This window comes from Aquarana catesbeiana, linkage group LG01 (assembly GCF_042186555.1).
Source record: "Aquarana catesbeiana isolate 2022-GZ linkage group LG01, ASM4218655v1, whole genome shotgun sequence".
Classification (NCBI taxonomy): domain Eukaryota; kingdom Metazoa; phylum Chordata; class Amphibia; order Anura; family Ranidae; genus Aquarana; species Aquarana catesbeiana.
The window spans coordinates 455,198,954-455,220,078 of NC_133324.1; the positions used below are offsets into that span (position 1 = coordinate 455,198,954).

General features: G+C 44.4%; 1 protein-coding gene across 1 annotated transcript in view; it reads right to left on the bottom strand.

Annotated features, from left to right (window-relative positions):
• LOC141124418 (atrial natriuretic peptide receptor 1-like) overlaps positions 1–21,125 on the bottom strand; it is a 393,221-nt gene that overhangs the window by 363,979 nt on the left and 8,117 nt on the right. The window contains exon 3 of the mRNA XM_073612264.1: positions 3,231–3,363. Coding sequence (XP_073468365.1) covers positions 3,231–3,363 — 133 coding nt within the window. The remainder of the gene's footprint in view (positions 1–3,230; positions 3,364–21,125) is intronic.

The following is a 21,125-nucleotide window of genomic DNA, read 5'->3' on the forward strand; positions in this document are numbered from 1 at the left end:
GTTAGGGAACATTAGTTAAAGGGGCAACTGTCTAATATGGCATTCCCCCTAACTTTGAGGCTGGGTTCACACTATCTTCGCTCACAGCAGGGGTCCGGTGCATCCCCGTTCACTGTTTCAGGTCCGATTTCAGCCCAAATTTTTGGCTGAATTCGGACTTGAAATGGACCAAAAGACGCATAGGGCTCCTGTGCAAATTCACACCAGAGACGCAGCGGAGATATAGAGAGCTGGTCAAAATCTCCTGCTATTACGAATTGGGTGAGGGGAGATTTTCTGTTGTTCTTGCTGTTTCTGGAACAGTAAGTGAAGGAACAAAAAAAAAGGGGGTGGGGGGTGTTAACATCAGTGCGTAAGGCATGGAGTCATAGGTGTGCGCAGCCTATTGCATTAGGGTGTGCACCACAAAGCTCCGACACATATGCGTTTGGCATATTTACCGGTCTCTTACCTGCTCTCCATCCTGAAACAATGGGAGGAAGGGGGAGCAAGGGAGCACATGGGAGACCCGGGCAACAGAAGGAAGAGGAACAGGGAAATGAGGGGTGGCGGGGGTGGCATATATTAGTACCAATCCCCTATATTTTCCTCCTGTGGCAGCTGAATGTTGACAAAAGGGAGAGGAGAAGCCTACTTTCAGCTGCTGCAGGAGGAAAGTACTGATCGGTTCCACTAAATTCCACCCATGCCACCTTTCCTGTCCAGGTTCTGAGGGTCGGCAAGGAAGGGTTGTGGTTTACCTGTCACTTGCCCACCATTGACAGGTTGCCAACCCCAGGATTAGGGTGTGCCCAGGCACACCTGGCACACCCCTTGCGCACGCCTATGCATGGAGTGAGTAACCTCAGTCCTATCAAAAAGTAATAAAATGTTCTGGCCTTACATATAATTTAGGATCTAATCATTTAATTCATGGCCAATTTTAGACCAGGAGGTTGCTCAGTTAGGGTACATGAATACCAAATCAATATACAGTGCATCCGGAAAGTATTCACAGTGCTTAACTTTTTCTTGTTATGTTACAGCCTTATTGCACAATGGATTAAATTCATTATTTTCCTCAAAATTCTACAAACAATACCCCATAATGACAACGTGAAATAAGTTTGTTTGAAATCTTTGCAAATTTATAAAAAAAAAATAAAAAATCACATGTACATAAGTATTCACAGCCTTTGCTCAATACTTTGTTGAAGCACCTTTGGTACCAAGTACAGCTTGGCACACCTAATTTTGAGCAGTTTCTCCCATCCTTCTTTGCAGGACCTCTCAAGCTCCATCAGGTTGAATGGGAAGCGTCGGTGCACAGCCATTTTCATATCTTTTCAGCGATGTTCAATTGGGTTCAAGTCTGAACTCAGGCTGAGCCACTCAAGTACATTCACAGAGTTGTCCTGTAGCCACGCCTTTGTTATCTTGACTGTGTGCTTAAGGTCATGCCCTGTTGGAAGATCAACCTTCGCCCCAGTCTGAGGTTCAGAGAACTCTGGAGCAGGTTTTCATCAAGGATGTCTCTGTACATGCTGCATTCATCTTTCCTTCGATCCAGACTAGTCTTCCAGTTCCTGCCGCTGAAAAAGATCCCCACAGCATGATGCTTCACTGTAGGGATGGTATTGTCCAAGTGATGAGCAGTGCCTGGTTTCCTCCAGACATGATGCTTGCCATTTAGGCCAAAGAGTTCAATCTTTGTTTCATCAGACCAGAGAATTTTGTTTCTCATGGTCTGAGAGTCATTCAGGCGCCTTTGGCAAATTCCAGGCGGACTGTCATGTGCCTTTTACTAAGGAGTGGCTTCCGTCTGGCCACTTTACCATACAGGCCTGATTGGTGGAGTGCTGCAGAGATGGTTGTAGTGTATTGCATAATTAATGAAATACTTGTTAAAAATGTATAACAAGTATTTCATTGAATATGCAATACAATACAATAGAGAGTCATCTTAACAAGGATGACTCACTATACTTTGTGGAACTCACAGCCAGGAGTCATTACTAGCACTTCTTTATATATATAAAAAATGATATCTACTTATTGTGCTCTGATTTTTTAAATCATAAATTGCAGATGTTTCTATCCTTACTCCCCCTCCCCCTTTGGGTTCACAACACATGACTCCTTGCAAGCCCTGCGGATTGGGGGCTCGCCTGGGTGGACATTAAAAAGGCATGTGGAGGTCCTGGATAATTTGATTACAACTGTTTTTAAGTCTCTGGTTATGGGGTCTACCAAGTTAGGGGTAAATATAATGTCATGAATTTAGAGCAATGTATGGTTCATATATGATAATATAAATGAAGTAATCTTCTACTCTTGTTGTAAACGTTTTAATATAAAATGGTAAAAAAAAACTTTTTTTTTTTTTATGTATCTTGTAGAATGCAAACAACCCCCCGAAGAAGACCATAAATATATAGGGGTCGAAATGCATCACGGTTTTCTCATGTATCCCATGGTGTAATGTAACCTATAACACATTGTGTTTATGATGTATAATGTCACCATCAATTTTGGTGACCTCACCTTATTGACCAGAGCTCATATTTTAAATTCCTGTATAATTGAATCCTTGTCACATAACAAAACAATTCATTTTTTACTATAAATACTTGTCTATTCTTGCTGCTAAAAAGCCCCGTGGAGAATTTTTCCATGTTTTCAGTCTTATGGGGTGTGCAGCTTCCCTGACTCTCACATATGTGTTTTTGTATGCTAGACAATTCCTTGGACTTCATGGCTTGGTTTGTGCTCTGACATGCACTGCTAACTGTGGGATCTTATATAGACAGGTGTGTGCCTTCCAATTCATGATTAATCAACTAAATTTACCACAGGTGGACTCCAATTAAGTTGTAGAAACATTTCAAGACTGATCAGTGGAAACAGGATGCACCTGAGTTCAATTTTGAGTGTCATGGCAAAGGCTGTGAATACCTATGTACATGGGGTTTTTTTTTTTCGTTCTTTTTTTTTTTTTGTTTTTTTATTTTAATAATTTGCAAAGATTTTAAACAAACTTCTTTCACGTTGTCATTATGGGGTATTGTTTGTAGAAGTTTAAGGGAAATAATGAATTTAATCCATTTTGGAATAAGGCTGTAACATAACAAAATGTGGAAAAAGTGAAGTGCTGTGAATACTGCCTGATGCACTGTAGACCATTGTTTAATAATACACTTCTACATCTCTTATCATCACTCATATCAAACAGTTGAGTAAAATAGGAATACCTGTGTGGCAGAATTCCCTTTGTTACTGCAAACTGATAAAATCCATCAGACGCTGAAACAGAGTAGATGACCTCAAAGGACTGTCCACTGTATGCCCTTCCAGGAGGCCTGCGAACCCATGCCATCTCCAGACCTAAAAAAATAATACGTAAGTTTAACATACTTTTTAAAGTAAGTATAACTAAAGGCATTTTTTTTTTTGGAAAGAGTGGGGAGAGATTAGAACAGCTGTCAGCTTTCATTGTTGTCTGTGTCCCCATTAGGGAGAGATTCCCCCTTTCTATTTGTCCTGTTTACCATTATTATTGAAAGTGAAGGTAAAAGAAAATCCCAAATTTTGGGTTGTTCAACAGAAAAGTAATAGAGGGGAAATCTTCCAATGGGGACTCTAGTTTTGGTGACCTGGGCGGCTCCAAGAGATTTCCTTAATTTGCAGGGATTTCCTCTCACTTCCTGTTTTGGCTATGGGACAGGAAGTAAAGGTAAATCTCCCGAATGGGACAAAGATGGCAAAAATAAATCTTACAGGGGTTATAACCATCCCTTACTCTATTGAATAGGAAAAAAATGTTTTGTCTATATTTCTATCTTAAGATATATAACAGCCCATTAGTGCACATGGTCAGTACAATAAAGTGTGGATCTACATCCTGAATGGATGACTTTTTTTTTGTTATTGCACGGTCTATACACATGCACATACTGTATGAGGTTGTCTGCACATCATTGGTTCTGGACTGGTTGCCTGACAGTGATGATGCTGGAACATGTCTAAGAAGTGTGGGCCAGGTCAGCTGCTTATAGTATCCACCAGGGCAAATATGACAGGGCGATGGTGCAGGACCACAATTGGGAGAAAGTTATTATCCCATAACGGGAAAAGCATGAACAAGGACATCATCATGAAAATGGAAATAATAAAAACAACTTTTGAAATTACATTAACATGTTTCAGATTATTAAGAATTTGAGTGATTCAAAAAAAAATTAATAACAAATTATTTAATGTAGTAGCCCAAGTTTTTACAGTGATTGCTGCTGTCTTCCATGTGCTGTGCTGAACAGCTGCCCTTCTGCATAGTAACCGCCGGGAGTCACTTGCTCGGCTCTTCCACCATTCAGAAATTGCCTTGTTTTTTTCTCAATGAATGCAAAGCCATCTCTTCTGGGATGAAGTGAAGTCTGTGATGTCGCTGACCCTCCTCTACGCCTTTTCCACTCAAAGAACGCTTTGCATTCATTGAGAAAAAAATGCAAGGTCTTTTCCGAATGGCAGTGGTGTTGAGCAATAGGGCAGCTACTTGATACAGCACCCAGAAGACTCTGGATATTACAGCTTCCATAGAGGCTGATCCGGTATACTATGTGCCTAGTTACATTGTGCCAAACAGGAAAATTAGCATTAATACTTGTCCTTTGTAGTTGTCTTTTTTTTTTACTTGTTAAATGGTGACAGTGTCTCTAAAAACTGAAAATTCCCTATCAAATACTTATCATAATTTTACTTTCCTGGTAGACTCCATGGCATGAAAGGGGGGGTTCGCCCCACCTCCATAACTACCCTATCTGCTCCAGGCCAAGGGCCGTGTTCCATAACTAGCCTACTCCAGGCATTGGGAGGGGACTCTTGCTGCCATGGAGTCTACCAGGAAAGGAAAATTATGGTAAGTATTTGATAGGAAACTTTCAAATTTCCTGACAGATTCCATGGCAGCACATGTGTGGGGAATAACTCGCCATGTGGGCAAATGCTGAAAAAAAGAATATTTATTTAACACCATCAACCGACATTACAAAATTGACAGAAGTTAAGGCAGCTGGTTCAACACAGTAATGGGACATAAATGTGTTGATCGAAGACCAGGATGCCACACTACAGATTACTTCGGGAGTGAAGCTGCCCAAGATGTCGAAATGCTCCGAGTTGAATGCGCCGTCACTGCTTCCGGGGGAACCAAGCCCTTCATTATATAAGCCCACTGAATCACCTGGACGATCCCTGCAGAAATGGATCTGACTGATGCGCACATTCCTCTGTTCTTCCCATGGAGGAGGACGAAGAGAAAGTCTGTTTGACTAAAGGGAGCCGTGGCTTCCAGATATTGCTTTAGAGTGTACCCCACATCAAGGGGATGGACATCCAGATTATCAGCTGATCTGAAGGTGGAAAGCACAATCTCTTGATTTTTGTGGAAAATGGTGGACACTTTAGGGTGCTAACATGGCAATTAGCACCACTCTATCCGGAAGAAAGTTAGAAAAGGCTCTTTTGAACCCAGTCCCCTGATTTTGGATACTCTTTTCGCTGAAGTGACAGCCACTAAAAATATGGTTTTGAGTGTGAGTTCTCTAATTGAGAGTGGTTTGTCAGAAACTGATCCGAGCTGGGAGAGGAACTCTAGAACAAGAGGGAGATCCCATTTGGGGAACCTCGGCTTCTTCTGGGGCCTGAGTCTAATGGCCCCCTTGAAGAATTGGCAGATGAGGGAGTGTTTGGCCCAAGATACTCCTGTGAATGCTGAGAGGGTCAACACCTGCACCCGAAGGGAGCTGACCGATAGGGACAGGTCTGGCATTGATTTGAGGAAGTTTAGAATGTCCTGGATTGCAGGAGCACTACATGGGTTGGACCTGGAAGATATGTGTTCTGAGAATCTGGCCCAAATTCGCTCATAGATTCTGTTGGTACTTCTTCTCCTAGCATTCAAGAGGGTAGGAATGACCTCTTTCAGACAGCCTAGAGCCTCTAGCCTTCCTCTTTCAAGAACCAAGCCCTGAGATGCAGGTGCGATGGACAGGGGTGTAGATCCGTGCCCTGAGACAGCAAATCTGGTCTGAGTGGCAGGGGAACTGGGTCCCGATAGCTGAGGAGTGTCAAGAGAGGAAACCACGGCCTGTTGGGCCAGAAAGTGATTATTGCTACCACTTCCACCTTCTCTATTCTCAGTCTCCATAGGAACTGGAGAATCACAGGCACTGGAGGCAAAGCATAGGCCCTGTGGAACCTTCATTGATCCGTGAGGGCATCTATGCCATAGGCTTGGGGTCCCGGAACCTCGAGTAGTACTTCGCCAACTTGTTGTTGCATGGAGTGGCGAAGAGATTGACTTCTGGTGAAACCCCCAGGGACAAGAGCCACTCGAACACCTCTTTGTGGAGAGCCCACTCGTTTTTGTTCGTCCGAACTCTGGAGAGGAAATCTGCCTGAACATTCTGGATCCCGGGTATGTAAACTGCTGAAATATTGGAAAGTTCTTCCGAGCCCAGCTCATGATTGGCGCTACCTCCCGTAGCAGGGACCCGCTGCGGGTTCCACCCTGTCTCCTTATATAGGCCACTGCGGTTGTATTGTCCAACCTGAGCATCACAGACTCTTTCCTTGTCAGATGATGAAAGGCTAGTAGCGCTTGGAATGCGGCCCCAAGTTCCAGAATGTTGGACACTATCCCCCGAGAAGGGGAGTTTCTATCTGCCCTGTGCCACTTCCACCAGGCAATGAGCACCCCAGCCCTTGTTGCTTGTATCTGATGTTGTAGTGACCCAACTAATGGGAATGATCGAGTGGCGATTGTAAAGATTTTCCCATTGTAGCCACCAAGGTAGGGACACCCTCTTAGCCGAAGTAAGATAGATGCGCTGGTTCTTGCTGTCTGACCTCCATTGTTGGAGAAAACCTTTCTGGAAAGGCTGCATCTGCCACTGTGCCCACTTCACCATGGGAATTGTGTCCGCCATGTTGCTGATCACCTTCAGACACTGGAGGGCAGGGAGATGGGATGAAGAGAGCGCCAAGTGAATCCTGTCTCGGACCATGGAAACCTTCTCATCAGGAAGAGAGATGGTGCCGTTCACTGTGCTGAAGTGGGCACCGAGAAAAACAAGGACTGTGAGGGCTTCAGGTGACTTTTTTTCTAGATTCAGAAGCTACCCGAAATCCTGAAGGGTGGAGATGACCAGGCCTCTGTGTTCTAGAAGTTGATTTTTGTCTTGTCCTAGGAGAAGGAGATTGTCCAAATAGTGATGAAGACGAATCCCCTTGACCCGCAACAGAGCCACGACAGCCAACAAGACCTTGGAGAAGACCAGAAGAAATTTTTGCTGCAATGCCTCGAGCTAGAGAGAGATCCGTGGTGCCTGGATCTGGAGGAAGAATGCCGACGATGTGACTTAGAAGAACTGCTTCTTTTTCAGGAATTGTGCTGAGGATCGGACCTGGAAGGGCTGAAAAGAAGGATAGAGAGAGAGAAAGAGACACACAGACATAAAATAAAAATCGGTGCCTCTGTACCTCTTACTCCCCTCCCCTTCAGCAAGCTAATACCAAGCGGCATAGCCCAGCAAACAATATCTGTTAGGCACCAGGGGGCAGTGAGGCATCCATAATCTGCAAGGAATAGGAGACTGCAGAGAAAAAGAGGACGGTCAGCACATAGGCAGGATCCATTTATGCCCCTACAGAGCATATACCCACCTGGGGACGTGAACCAAAAGCCTGGGGAAGTCACCGTATGTTGCTGCAAGCATTCCCAATGCTTGCAGGCTTTCACAGGCTTTTGAAAATGGCGCCGCGTGATGTCACTGCCAGCGCCAGCCGGAACATTCGTGTGCATGCACGAACGAAGCCTCATTCTCGTTCCGTGTCTGCGCATGCGCAGAACGGCTTCACGGACGACCCGGAAGACAGAGAGCGGCGGCTGGAAGGCAAGGGAAACCAGCCGCCATGCCCGGGGAAGCTGACACCAGGGAAAAGGAGAAAAACAAGAAAAACTGCACAGACAAGATACACACACAAATATGTATACTGGTGGTATAGTCATTGATGATACAATCTTACCGCTCCTCTCCCACAATTGCGCCAGGCCCGGATGTCCACACACACACACCGAACTTGTAGCAGATAGGGGCCACCTGCAAACAGCTAGGCTATCTGGCCAGTGCGCACTTTCATGCCAATGGCCAGGCTACCAGCTCTTCAGCGCTATTTTTCCCATACACTCCATACCCTGCTAACAGCTAGGGCTTGTTGGAGGGATGCGACTCCTCTGGTCGTTCGGCCAGGCTTGATCGTAGGGGGAGATGTCTTCAGGTAGGAGAACCATCGACTTGGTCCTATGGACGAGGACAAAAAAGGAACACGACCCTTGGCCTGGAGCAAAGATTTATGGGAGAGGGCTCCTATAGGGTGCTTATGGAGGCGGGGCTAACCCCCACGTATGCTGCCATGGAATCTGTCAGAAAAGGTTTTTTTTTTTCCTGTGTTCAATCCAGAAAGAATCTACATACAATGCTATATTTTTTTTTTCTGTACGTTCTTCCTCCCCAAACAAGACTTCTCCACTTCTAAAAACACCTAGGGCTTTACATGGTGGGTGTGAAGACCTGCAGTAAGGTCTTCTACATAAAAAAAAAAATATCACAGCCAGGTTGGCACATAGACTTTACCCATCACACCCACGTTTCAGCCATCTATCACAATAAAAATACTTTTTTTTTTTTTTTATCATTAGCACACATTGTTATTATTTATATCGAGCCTATTATATAGTAAATATCTGAAAAAACTGTACAATCCCTTAAATTGTTATATAACATGGCATTCTACTGCTATTAGTATACCTCCAGTTTTGTATCTCAGTCAAAGAGCGTGATTTTTTCAGAGCTTGATCAAAATATCTCTTAAGACTTGAAGCAATAAAAATCAATAGAAACTGTAAAAAGAATGTTCCCCTGCAGTTACCATTTATCGTCTTCTTCCAAATGTGTGTATTGCAAAATCAAATAATCTATAGGACATAGCTAAGTATGCACTATTAAATACACACACACACACCCATCTATCTATATGTGATTTATTAACAACATTGCTGTTTATATTGGTCACACTTATCACTTTAGGAAGCAATTCATTTATCAGAAGAAGTCGTTTTTCTCCCAACATTTGTATACATGTGTCTCTTTTGCGTTGGCTATAAATAGAATAGTACTGGCCTTTTTACCGATAACAGAGTCAAATGGAGAATAGGATTAATTCCCATACTGTTTGAATTGTTGTCTATTGTGCCATCATAAGCTTATCTACTGTAATGTTTTCCTGCTGCTATCAGCATAATATCAAAGCATAAGCATTATTTACAATATGTAGGGCCAATTGAGGAGGGAGAATATCACTTTGTAATACGCACATCTTAGATAAGTATAGGGATCTTGAAATGATCAATTTAACTTCATTATCTTTTTCTAAAGAGGAATTAGATCTACTTTGTTTGGGCCTGAATTTCTGCCCGGCTAAAAATGTGGATTGTTTTGATTTTGGTAAAGACATTAAAGAATATGTTAACCCAACCTTTCATATTCCTGATAGTTGCCTGCTGTACAATGTACTTGAATGAAAAAGTATCTTGTTCTCTTTGTATTGCTCCATTTGTGTGAAATCCCTGGTGACCACACTAAGCAGAAGAACACACCATGGTAAGTTCTCTAGCTATGCTGGGAACTCAGCCACTCAGCCTGCTCTCCTCCAATAATCAGACTTGTGATGAAGACACACACACACACACTCACACAGACATTCACTGTGAAGATTAGTGTACTGCTGTTTCCCCAACCCCACCTCCCTACGCTCCATATGCAGCTGAGAACAGAGAATATGTCATCACTTACAAAAAAGAAAAAAAAAAATATCTATAATATATATACAGTGTATATATGTGTGTATGTATATATGTACAGTGGGACGGAAAGTATTCAGACCCCCTTAAATTGTTCAGACTTTGTTATATTGCAGCGATTTGCTAAAATCATTTAAGTTCATTTTTTTCCTCATTAATGTACACACAGCACCCCATATTGAAGAAAAACACAGAATTGTTGACATTTTTGCAGATTTATTAAAAAAGAAAAGCTGAAATATCACATGGTTCTAAGTATTCTGACCCTTTGCTCAGTATTTAGTAGAAGCACCCTTTTGATTTAATACAGCCATGAGTCTTTTTGGGAGAGATGCAACAAGTGTTTCACACCTGGATTTGGGGATCCTCTGCCATTTCTCCTTGCAGATCCTCTCCAGTTCTGTCAGGTTGGATGGTAAACATTGGTGGACAGCCATTTTTAGGTCTCTCCAGAGATGCTCAATTGGGTTTAAGTCAGGGCTCTGGCTGGGCCATTCAAGAACAGTCACGGAGTTGTTGTGAAGCCACTCCTTCGTTATTTTAACCGTGTGCTTAGGGTCATTGTCTTGTTGGAAGGTAAACCTTCGGCCCAGTCTGAGGTCCTGAGCACTCTGGAGAAGGTTTTCGTCCAGGATCTCCCTGTACTTGGCCGCATTCATCTTTCCCTCGATTGCAACCAGTCATCCTGTCCCTGCAGCTGAAAAACACCCCCACAGCATGATGCTGCCACCACCATGCTTCACTGTTGGGACTGTATTGGACAGGTGATGAGCAGTGCCTGGTTTTCTCCACACATACCGCTTAGATTTAAGGCCAAAAAATTCTATCTTGGTCTCATCAGATCAAAGAATCTTATTTCTCACCATCTTGGAGTCCTTCAGGTGTTTTTTTAGCAAACTACATGCGGGCTTTCATGTGTCACTGAGGAGAGGCTTCCGTCGGGCCACTCTGCCATAAAGCCCCGACTGGTGGAGGGTTGCAGTGATGGTTGACTTTCTACAACTTTCTCCGATCTCCCGACTGCATCTCTGTAGCTCAGCCACAGTGATCTTTGGGTTCTTCTTTACCTCTCTCACCAAGGCTCTTCTCCCCCGATAGCTCAGTTTGGCCGGATGGCCAGCTCTAGGAAGGGTTCTGGTCGTCCCAAACATCTTCCATTTAAGGATTATGAAGGCCACTGTGCTATTAGGAACCTTAAGTGCAGCAGAATTTTTTTTGTAACCTTGGCCAGATCTGTGCCTTGCCACAATTCTGTCTCTGAGCTCTTCAGGCAGTTCCTTTTGACCTCATGATTCTCATTTGCTCTGACATGCACTGTAAGCTGGAAGGTCTTATATTGACAGGTGTGTGGCTTTCCTAATCAAGTCCAATCAGTATAATCAAACACAGCTGGACTCAAATGAAGGTGTAGAACCATCTCAAGGATGATCAGAAGAAATGGACAGCATCTGAGTTAAATATATGAGTGTCACAGCAAAGGGTCTGAATACTTAGGACCATGTAATATTTCAGTTTTTCTTTTTTAATAAATCTGCAAAAATGTCAACAATTCTGTGTTTTTCTGTCAATATGGGGTGCTGTGTGTACATTAATGAGGAAAAAATGAACTTAAATGATTTTAGCAATGGTTGCAATATAACAAAGAGTGAAAAATTTAAGGGGGTCAGCATACTTTCCGTCCCCACAGTATATATACTGTATGGTATTGGGACACCTGCCTTCACATGAACTTTAATGACATCCCAGTCTTAGTCCGTAGGGTTCGATATTGAGTTGGCCCACCCTTTGCAGATATAACAGCTTCAACTCTTCTCAGAAGGCTGTCCACAAGGTTTAGAAGTGTGTCTATGGGGAAGTTTGACCATTCTTCCAGAAGCACATTTGTGAGGTCGGGTACTGATGTGGACGAGAATGTCTGGCTCTCAGTCCTTGCTCTAATTCATCCCAAAGGTGTTCTATCGGGTTGAGGTCAGGAATGTGCAGGTTAGCCAAGTTCCTCCACTCCACAACTCACTCATCCATGACCCTTGTTTTGTGCACTGATCCAAATCATTTGGAGGAGGGCGGGTTATGGTGTGGAGTTGTTTTTCAGGGGTTGGGCTTGGCCCCTTAGTTCCAGTGAAGGAAACCCTTATGCCTCGTACACGAGATCGGACTTTCCGCCAACAAAACCGTGGAATTTTGTCCGAAGGGCGTTGGCTCAAACTTGTCTTGCATACACGGTCACACAAATGTTGGCCAACAATTACGAACGTAGTCATGTAATAGACATACTACGTGATTTTTCAGCTCTTTTGCACCAATCTATGGGCTCCTTCTGCTAATTTTGGGTTAGTAGAAGTTTGGTGAGTGTTGATTAGTGCTTTTCTCTTCACGTTTTTCATTTAGCGTTTTTCAGTTCGCGCTTTTCATTTTGTGCTTTTCAGTTTGTTTCTGAACGGCCGTTAGTCAACCAGACATGTTGCAGAATCTGAGGAGATAACGTGTTATTTATTATTGGCCTTGGAGTTATTGCTTTGACATTATTTTTTTGGTTGAATAATGATTTGATTTGGTATATTTTCTATATTTTTGGATGCATAGAATGCACTTTTTGGTTAAGTTCTATTGGCAGATAGCATGTCTAATTTTATTTTTTTAATTTTTTTAATGCACAATAAAAAAATTGTGTAGAATAATACTTGGCTATGTGTTTTACTTCAAATGACAGTTTGGGAGTAGGCAGTTACATTTAAAAAAATACAATGTAAAATTAACAAGGAACATAATAATATTATTCTTGATATCACTAGAAAAAAAAAAGCCTTTGAAAATTTGTTTGCAATAACTCCATCAGTATCACCAGCAAAGCAGCTTCATTAATATTCCATTAAAGAAGCAGAGAATTGTGCGCTGCATTTGGAGATTTCATAATTTGCCACGTCACGAATGTTAATTCTCCATTACAAATGCTGGTTTACAAGACCGACGGCTTCTTCTTCTGAGCATGCATGTTTGTACTTTGGACTTTTGTCCAACGGACTTGTGTACACACGCTCGGAAAATCCGACAACAAACATTTGTTGTTGGAAAATTTGAAAACATGCTAGCCAACATTTGTTGGTGGAAAGTCCTACAACAATTGTCCAATGGAGCATACACACGGTTGGATTGTCCGCCAACAACCTCACGTCTAACATTTCCCGTCGGAAAGTCTGATCGTGTGTGCGGGCCTTTAAGGCGTCAGCATACCAAGATATTTTGGACAATTTTATGCTGCCAACTTTGTGGGAACAGTTTGGAGATGGCCCCTTCCTGTTCCAACATGACTGCACACCAGTGCACAAACAAGATCCATAAAGACATGGATGAGTGCGATTGGGGTCGAGGAATTTAACTGGCCTGCACAGAGTCCTGACCTCAACCTGATAGAACACCTTTGGGATGAATTTGAGTGGAGACTGCAAGCCAGGCCTTCTCATCCACATCAGTGCCTGACCTCACAAATGCGCTTCTGGAAGAATGGTCAAACATTCCCATAGACACACTCAAATGCCGCGTACACACGATCGGACTTCTCGTTGGAAAAAGATATGATGGCTTTTCCAACGGGATTCCCGCTCAAGTTTGCCTTGCATACACACGGTCACACAAAAGTTCTCTGAACTTTTGACCGTCAAGAACGTGGTGATGTACAACACTACGACGAGCCTAGAAAATGAAGTTCAATGCTTCCGAGCATGCGTCGAATTGTTTCCCAGCATGCGTAGGAATTTTGCGCGTCGGAATTGCCACAGACGATCGCATTTTCGGATAGGAACTTTTTCCGACCGAAAAATTGAGAACATGCTCTCAATCTTTTGCTGGCTGGAATTCGGCCAGCAAAAGTCCGATGGAGCATATACACGGTCTCATTTTCCGACAAAAAACTCTCATCAGTCTTTTGCGGGCTGAAATTCCTATCGCGTGTACGCGGCATTATACCGTGAGTATAGAAAGGAATCACATTTTGTTGCTTTGGCGCCTGAAATAAAGACAGACAGTTTTTGTTTTATCCATCTGTATTTACTCAGTGCAACTTATAACATCCAAGTGAAAGATCTAACACCAACATGTCAGAAAAAAAAATATTCAAAAACAGAACTACTGAGTTGGAGAAATAATCAGTATTTTGTTGAACCACCTTTTGCTTGAATTACAGCCTTTAGTCTGTTGGGATATGTCTCTACTAACTTTGCACATCTAGACTTTGCAATATTTGTCCACTCTTCTTTGCAGAACTGCTCAAGTTCAGGTAAATTTATGGTAACCGTTTGTGGGCTGCAGTCTTCAAGTCATTTCACAGATTTTCAATGGGGTTTAAGTCTGGACTCTGACTAAGCCATGCAAGGACTTTCACCTTTTTCTCCTTCAACCACTGTGTGGTCATATTTGCTGTGTGCTTTGGGTCATTATGTTGGAAGGTAAACCTTCTTGCCATTGACAACTTTCTGTCAGAGGGCAGCAGATTTTCCTAAGGATTTGATGGTATTTTGCCCTATCCATTTTTCTATCTATCCTGACAAGGTCTCCAGTCCCTGCTGCAGAGAAACAGTCAGTGGCGGCCTACTATCCATGCGTCCAGCCCCCTAATCTACATGCAGGGAGGCGAATGCTTATATTCCAATGTTTCTTTTTTTAAGAACGTGATTGGAGCCAGAGGTTCTAATTGGCTTAAAAAAAGTGTGGGCTCCCAGCGCAGAGCACTGCGCCCTGAGCTCACCCAGTTGTGTGAATGAATATTCTCTGTCACACTGATCCTCCCCCCTGCCATTCGGGAAGTGGGCCCTGAGACCCATCACACAATTTGCTGAAAGGACAGGAGGAGGGAGGAGACACACGGCAGAAGCCGCCATGATGCAGAGGAGGAGGAGACGCCATAGAGGCTGCCGCCCATAGGAGTGATGCCCATCCATCAGTGATGCCCAACCTAGATGGGGTAAGTGCGGGGCTGGATGACTGACAGCGTGGGGGAGGGGGTGCAGGGTGCTGGGCTGGATGACTGACCTACCGACAGTGTGGAGGGGGTGCCGCCGACTGACCGACGAGGGGGGTGGTTGTTTGCCACCCCCCCAAAAAATAAAACCACCAGCCACCACTGGAAACATCCTAGGATATAACCACCTCCATGCTTTACTGTAGGAATGGTGTTATTTGGATGGTGAGCTGTATTGGATTTTCGCTAGACATATCATTTGGTGTTGAGGCCAAATAATTCAATTTTAGCCTCATCTGACCATAACAGCTTTTTCCATGTGACATCAGAATCTTCAAGGTGGATTTTATGTTGGCAAAGCTCAGTCATGATTGCATGTGGCCTTTCTTGAGGAGTGGCTTTTTTTCTTGCAACCCTCCCATACAAGCCAGATTTGTGGAGAATTTGTGATATTGATGTCACATGCACACAATGACCACTCTTTGTCATAAATTACCACAACTGCTTTAGAGTTGCTGTAGGCCTCTTGGTAGCCTCTCTGACCAGTTTCCTCCTGGCTCTTTCATCTTGTTTGGAGCAAGGGAGGGCCTGTGTTGTACCCATCTCCTGACTTGTGCATGTCCACAGCATTATCCCGGAGATCGTTTGACAGTGCCTTGCCACGCATAGTTGATTGTTTGCTTCAGTTGCACTAGCAGTGACTAAAATGCTCAAGGAAAGAGCTTTTCATGCTGAGCTAATCAAAATGATAACAGCTGATCACGGTTGAAAGTCAAATGGCTTTGTATGCAATTTAGAAGATGATTCGCTACACCTAATTTAGTTTACAAGTCATTTTTAGGAGGGGGGTGATCCTTTTTCCAACTCAATGATTCTGTTTTTGAATTCTTTTAATTTTTTTCTGACATGTTGGTTGTGCTATCTTTCACTTGGATGTTTATTTGATGATTCTTTTCTATACCCATTATATATACAGTATAAATATCTCCTTAGGGACCCCAACACGACTGAACACCATGAACAGCTCTTTGGCAATGTTTTTAGCAGGTGAGGTACGTAAGGGAACTGCTTCGGGGTAACAGGTAGCATAATCCATGATTACAAGCATATGCTGATGACCCTGGGCAGACCTAGGGAGTTGATCCACAAAGTTCATGGAGATCCTCTCAAAGGGCACTTCAATAATGGGTAAGGTCACTAAAGGACTTCGGAAAGGGGGTAGTGGGGCTGACATTTGACTCAAAGGACAGGATTGACAATAATTCTCAATACCTTTCTGTATCCCGGGCCAGTAAAATCTGCGTAACACCCTTTCAGTGGTTTTCTCAACCTCTAAATGACCTCCTAGCAAGTGCCCATGAGCAAGTTCCAACACCACCCATCTGTATGTATATTGTATATCTATATGTATATATAATACAGTAAATCCTCATTGCTGCTGAAATAGGGAAAACAGGGCCTGTCCCCTGGTTCTACAGGCACATCATTAATCACTACTACATTTTCCCAGACCCTGGCAAGGGTAGGGTCTTTTCTCTGCTCGGTTCCTGACGGAAACACCTGATGTTGCCCCAGTTTGGTTTGCTGACAGGCAGTGGCTTCCCTTGTTTGGGATGCCAAACTTTAGTCCTGGCACCAAAAAACCTCCCCCCTGTCTCCTTGCCATGCTTACCAACCACTTCCCCTGGAACAGTCTTACCGGTTGCCTGGGGAGACTGTGGCTTTGGGTGGAAAGTCTGTGCGACTGTAGGGGTGGTGACCAGGCTCTCTACAGCAAAGTACCTTTCAACAAGCTCAACAAAGGTTGTCTGGGGGTCTCCTAGACTCACCCACTTCTGCAGGGGAATTGGTAGTGACCTCAGGAATCGGTCCATGACAACACGCTACACTATTTGTGGCCCAGACAGGGACTGTAGCCGTTTCCGAACCAGGTGGATTAACATCTGTGATCTTGGGGGCCTCTCATCTCATAAGGACCTGCTGTAGACCCATTGTGCTTGAACCAAGGTGACACCTAGTCATGCCAGGATTTCCTGCTTGACCTCCTCATATTCTCCTGCTTCTGCCAACTCCAGATCATAGTAGACCTTCTGCGATTCTCCAGAAAGTAAGGGGGTGACCAGCCCTGCCCACTGGTTTTAAGGCCAACCTTCCCTCTCAGCGGTCCATTCAAACATCAGCAGAAAGGCCTCTGGATCATCATCTGCAGTAATCTTGGAAAGAAAGCGACCCACATGGATGGCTGAGGGCTTGTCTCCAACATCCTCAATTTTAGCAGGTGACCACTGTGCTAGCGTCTGCACAACCTCAGTCAGGGTTTTCCTATCCGCGTTTGCAGCAGTGGCCAGCTGTTCAAACAGCCTCTGCTATTGCTCCTGTACAGCACCAATCTGTTGGCATAGCGCCTTTGTTTGCTCCTGCGCAATAGCGTTGGCTATTAGACTATTAGCCATATTAAAGGGGTAGGGTAGTGGGTGGTAGTCACCATGTTTCCTTCCTTGTTGGGAACCAAGCAAGGGTCAAATAAGAGGCCTACCCCAGGGTGGGTTCTTTTGAGCTACACTAGGCACTTTGGAGAAGGGCAGTGCCTTACACATGGGGTAACTTTACCTAAACAGATGACTAAACTCTAGTCAACTTCCTTGATGTTAATATACACTACAGTCAGTGTTGCATTTAACAGGGACACACAGAGCCAATGCCCTCTCCAAGTGTCGAGCATATCACTGCTTACTCACTCCCAGTAACAGTATGGGAACACTCACCTGTATGTTCTCATAACACAGTGCTCCATATATCATTGTAACTGGGCTAAATGGTTAAAAAGCGCTTTATAATGTACTCGACCTTGGGTTAAGTAGGCATCTGGTGGCCATAGGTACTTGTGCCCATTTCAATCCACAAAGCCAGGATCTGATGTAGGTGATACTTGTGCCCAAGGTGGATGAGGACAAAGTACAGACAGCTCCAGTGGCAGTGGTAATTCCTCCTCAAGGTCAAAAGTGAGACTTTCCCAGGAGATCCCCTTGGGCCAGTCACGGGAATGAAGAGATCTCTGCATCAGCGGAGACTCTTTGGCTGGGGCATATTCCAGCAACAGGGGCAGATGAAGGTCCAGCAATGGAGAATCCAGAATAGAGGGGCTGGTGCTATCCAGAGAGTCCACAGCAGGAGAGTCTAGTACAGTTGGAGACGCAGCTCCTCCAGGATGAGCTCTAGGGCGCTCCGGCAGCTCTCCTGACTGAGCAAGTCTGAGCTTCAGTGGCGTTGGATGGCAACTTGACCCCTGAGCCTGTGGGGGAGGCCATCCGGGTGAAGTGATTCTTGCAGGGCTTTAGAATCTTTGCCGGTGATTCAGTAAGAGTATCAGCTCCGGCAACAGTGGTAGCCTTGGGAAGGTCGACTGGACCAATCTCACTGGAGGGTTTCTCTTCAAACAGGCACCAGAACAGCTGTGTATTACAGATGTGACAATAAGCCCAAGGGGCAAGTGTGGTCAGGTGCCTCTTGCAGGTGGACGGAGGACCCAAAATTCTTCCCAGGTGCCCAAACTGCAAAGGGCAAACTGATATACTGGATGGTACAGTTCCCTGGCATTGGTGAGTGGAGGGATCCGCTTCCACGGTAATAGTTGACCAACCATGATGGCTGGAGACAGCACATGTAGAGTATATGCACTTTCTTCTGGGTATGGTTGCTAGGTCGCTCCTTATCAGGATATCTGCCAAACTTGTGATGGAACCTCATGCAAGCTCCAATAAGAAACAGTCATGATTAGTCAAGTGGGCTAATCTGGGCAAGCCTGGATAAGTTCTAACTAGTTAATTAATGCCATGGTCCCTTGGAGGTGGTCTTCAGGTGTATTCAGTAGGCTAAGACCCACGTTGGGTGCCAAATTATGTTGGGGGGTAAAGTAGCAGGGTGGTAGTTACGTCCTGTGTTTCTCTCCTTGTTGGATGCCAAGCAAGGGTCACATACAGTAAGTGGCCTACCATGGAATGGGTTCTACTGGGCTATGCTAGGCATATTGGATAGAGTCACTGCCTTACACATGGGGTACCTTTTGTTGAACAGACGATTAAACTCTAGTCAACTCTTTTGATGTTAATATACACCACTACGGTGCATATTGTGGTGTTTATATTGTGGACATGTAGAGCCAATGCCCTCTCCACCTGTCCAGTGTATCACTGCTACCCCACTCCCAGTAACGGTATGGGGTCCCGCCGTGCACCTAACATGGATTCCATGCATGCACGTCATTATTGCTTTCTCTTCCATACCTATGCACAGGCTGAGGGACCTCTGTGGTGCTGATCTGCTTCTATTGCTGTGGGAGACGGACCTGCTAAAGGGAGAGAGTGCTGACAAAAGCTCCTCCTGCAAGAGGCTATCCCACTTGTCACATGTACATGATTACGACAGGCTGCTAGAGAAACTTTTGTTACCTTTGGTAACCACTTGTATCTTCACACTTTATTAACTCTAATGCCGCGTACACACGAGCGGACTTTACGGCGGACTTTGCCCGGCGGACTTTTCGTCGGACTTTGTTGGCTCCTTGAGCCGGACTTAAAAACGGACGGACTTGGCCACACACGCTCATTGCAAAAGTCCGCTGGTTTTGAACGCGGTGACGTATAGCACGTACGACGGGACTAGAAAAAGGAAGTCCAAGCCCCACTCCGGCACCCTTTGGGCTCCTTCTGCTAATCTCGTGTTTATCTCGTGTTAGTAGAAGTTTGGTTAGAGACGATTCGCGCTTTTCACACTTCAGCTTATTTCGTTCGTTTTCTGCGGTTCAGTTTGTGCTTGTGAGGTTTGTATCTGCTTTTCAGTGCGTGTTGGTCAGTTCGTAACCTGCCTTGCAGGCCGTTCTGGTCCGCTCGTTCCTGATTTTCAGGTCGTTCTTCATAGGCCTTGCTGTTCTTCAGTGCGTTTGTTATAAGTTTGTTTGTTTGAGCAGCCGACCGTTTTGAAGCCATGTCGAGTGGACGTTCTCGTTCTCGAGTTCGTGCTGTGTGGGGACTTGGTGTTGGGGTTAATACTTTGACCCGAGTCCAGTCCATGAACAGGGTGAGGAGAAGTTCATGGACCAAGAATTGGTTGCGCCAGCGTGACCAGTTCTCTCATATGCCTTTGCTCCGTGAGCTCCGTGAGAATAATCCTGAGGATTTCAGGAATTTTCTCAGGATGACGGACCCCGTCTTTGAGCGTCTGCTGGCTATGCTGACCCCCTATATCAGCAGGCAGGATACCTGCATGAGGCAAGCCATCAGTGCGGAGCAGAGGCTAGTTGCCACGTTACGTTACTTGGCGACAGGGAGAAGTCTTCAGGACTTAAAGTTCTCGTCAGGCATCTCCCCCCAGGCTCTGGGGATCATAATCCCAGAGACCTGTTCTGCTATTATTCAGGTCCTGCAGAAGGAATATATGAAGGTAAGTTTTATCCTTTAACATTACATGATATGTATTAACTGTTTTTAGATATATTGTAGAACTGTCCTCTTTACCTAATTGCCATGCTTTCAATCTGCTGTGAATGTCCCCTTTATCTTCGTGCATGCCTATTTTAATCATTTATTGCCCTACATGCATAATTTCTTTCATTAACCTCCCCACCATGCAATGCTGGGTCCATTTTTTTCTCTAGCCTATAGTCCATTGAACAATGTATATTGTCTGCTCCATTGTCTTGTTTGCCCCTCCCCCACCCCACAAATGTTTGAGCCAGTCAGGTGTGTTTGTTAACCTAATTAGAACCCCTCCCCCACCCCACAAATGTTTGAGCCAGTCAGGTGTGTTTGTTAACCTAATTAGAACCCCTCCCCCACCCCACAAATGTTTGAGCCAGTCAGGTGTGTTTGTTAACCTAATTAGAACCCCTCCCCCACCCCACAAATGTTTGGGCCAGTCAGGTGTGTTTGTTAACCTAATTAGAACCCCTCCCCCACCCCACAAATGTTTGAGCCAGTCAGGTGTGTTTGTTAACCTAATTAGAACCCCTCCCCCCACATTCAAATGTATCAATGGGCCATCATAGGGGGTGAGTAATCTTATAAGTGTGCCTTATGTTTTTCCACATTTCAATTACAAACACACATATTCATAATATTTGACTGCTGTTGTTTACTAATGTTTTGGTGTAATCTGATATACAATTTTTTTATTAAAGTCCTTATCTTTTTTTTTTTTGCACTCCACAGTTTCCTTCAAGTCCACAGGAATGGCAGACTGTGGCCTCCCAGTTCGCTGACCGTTGGGACTTTCCCA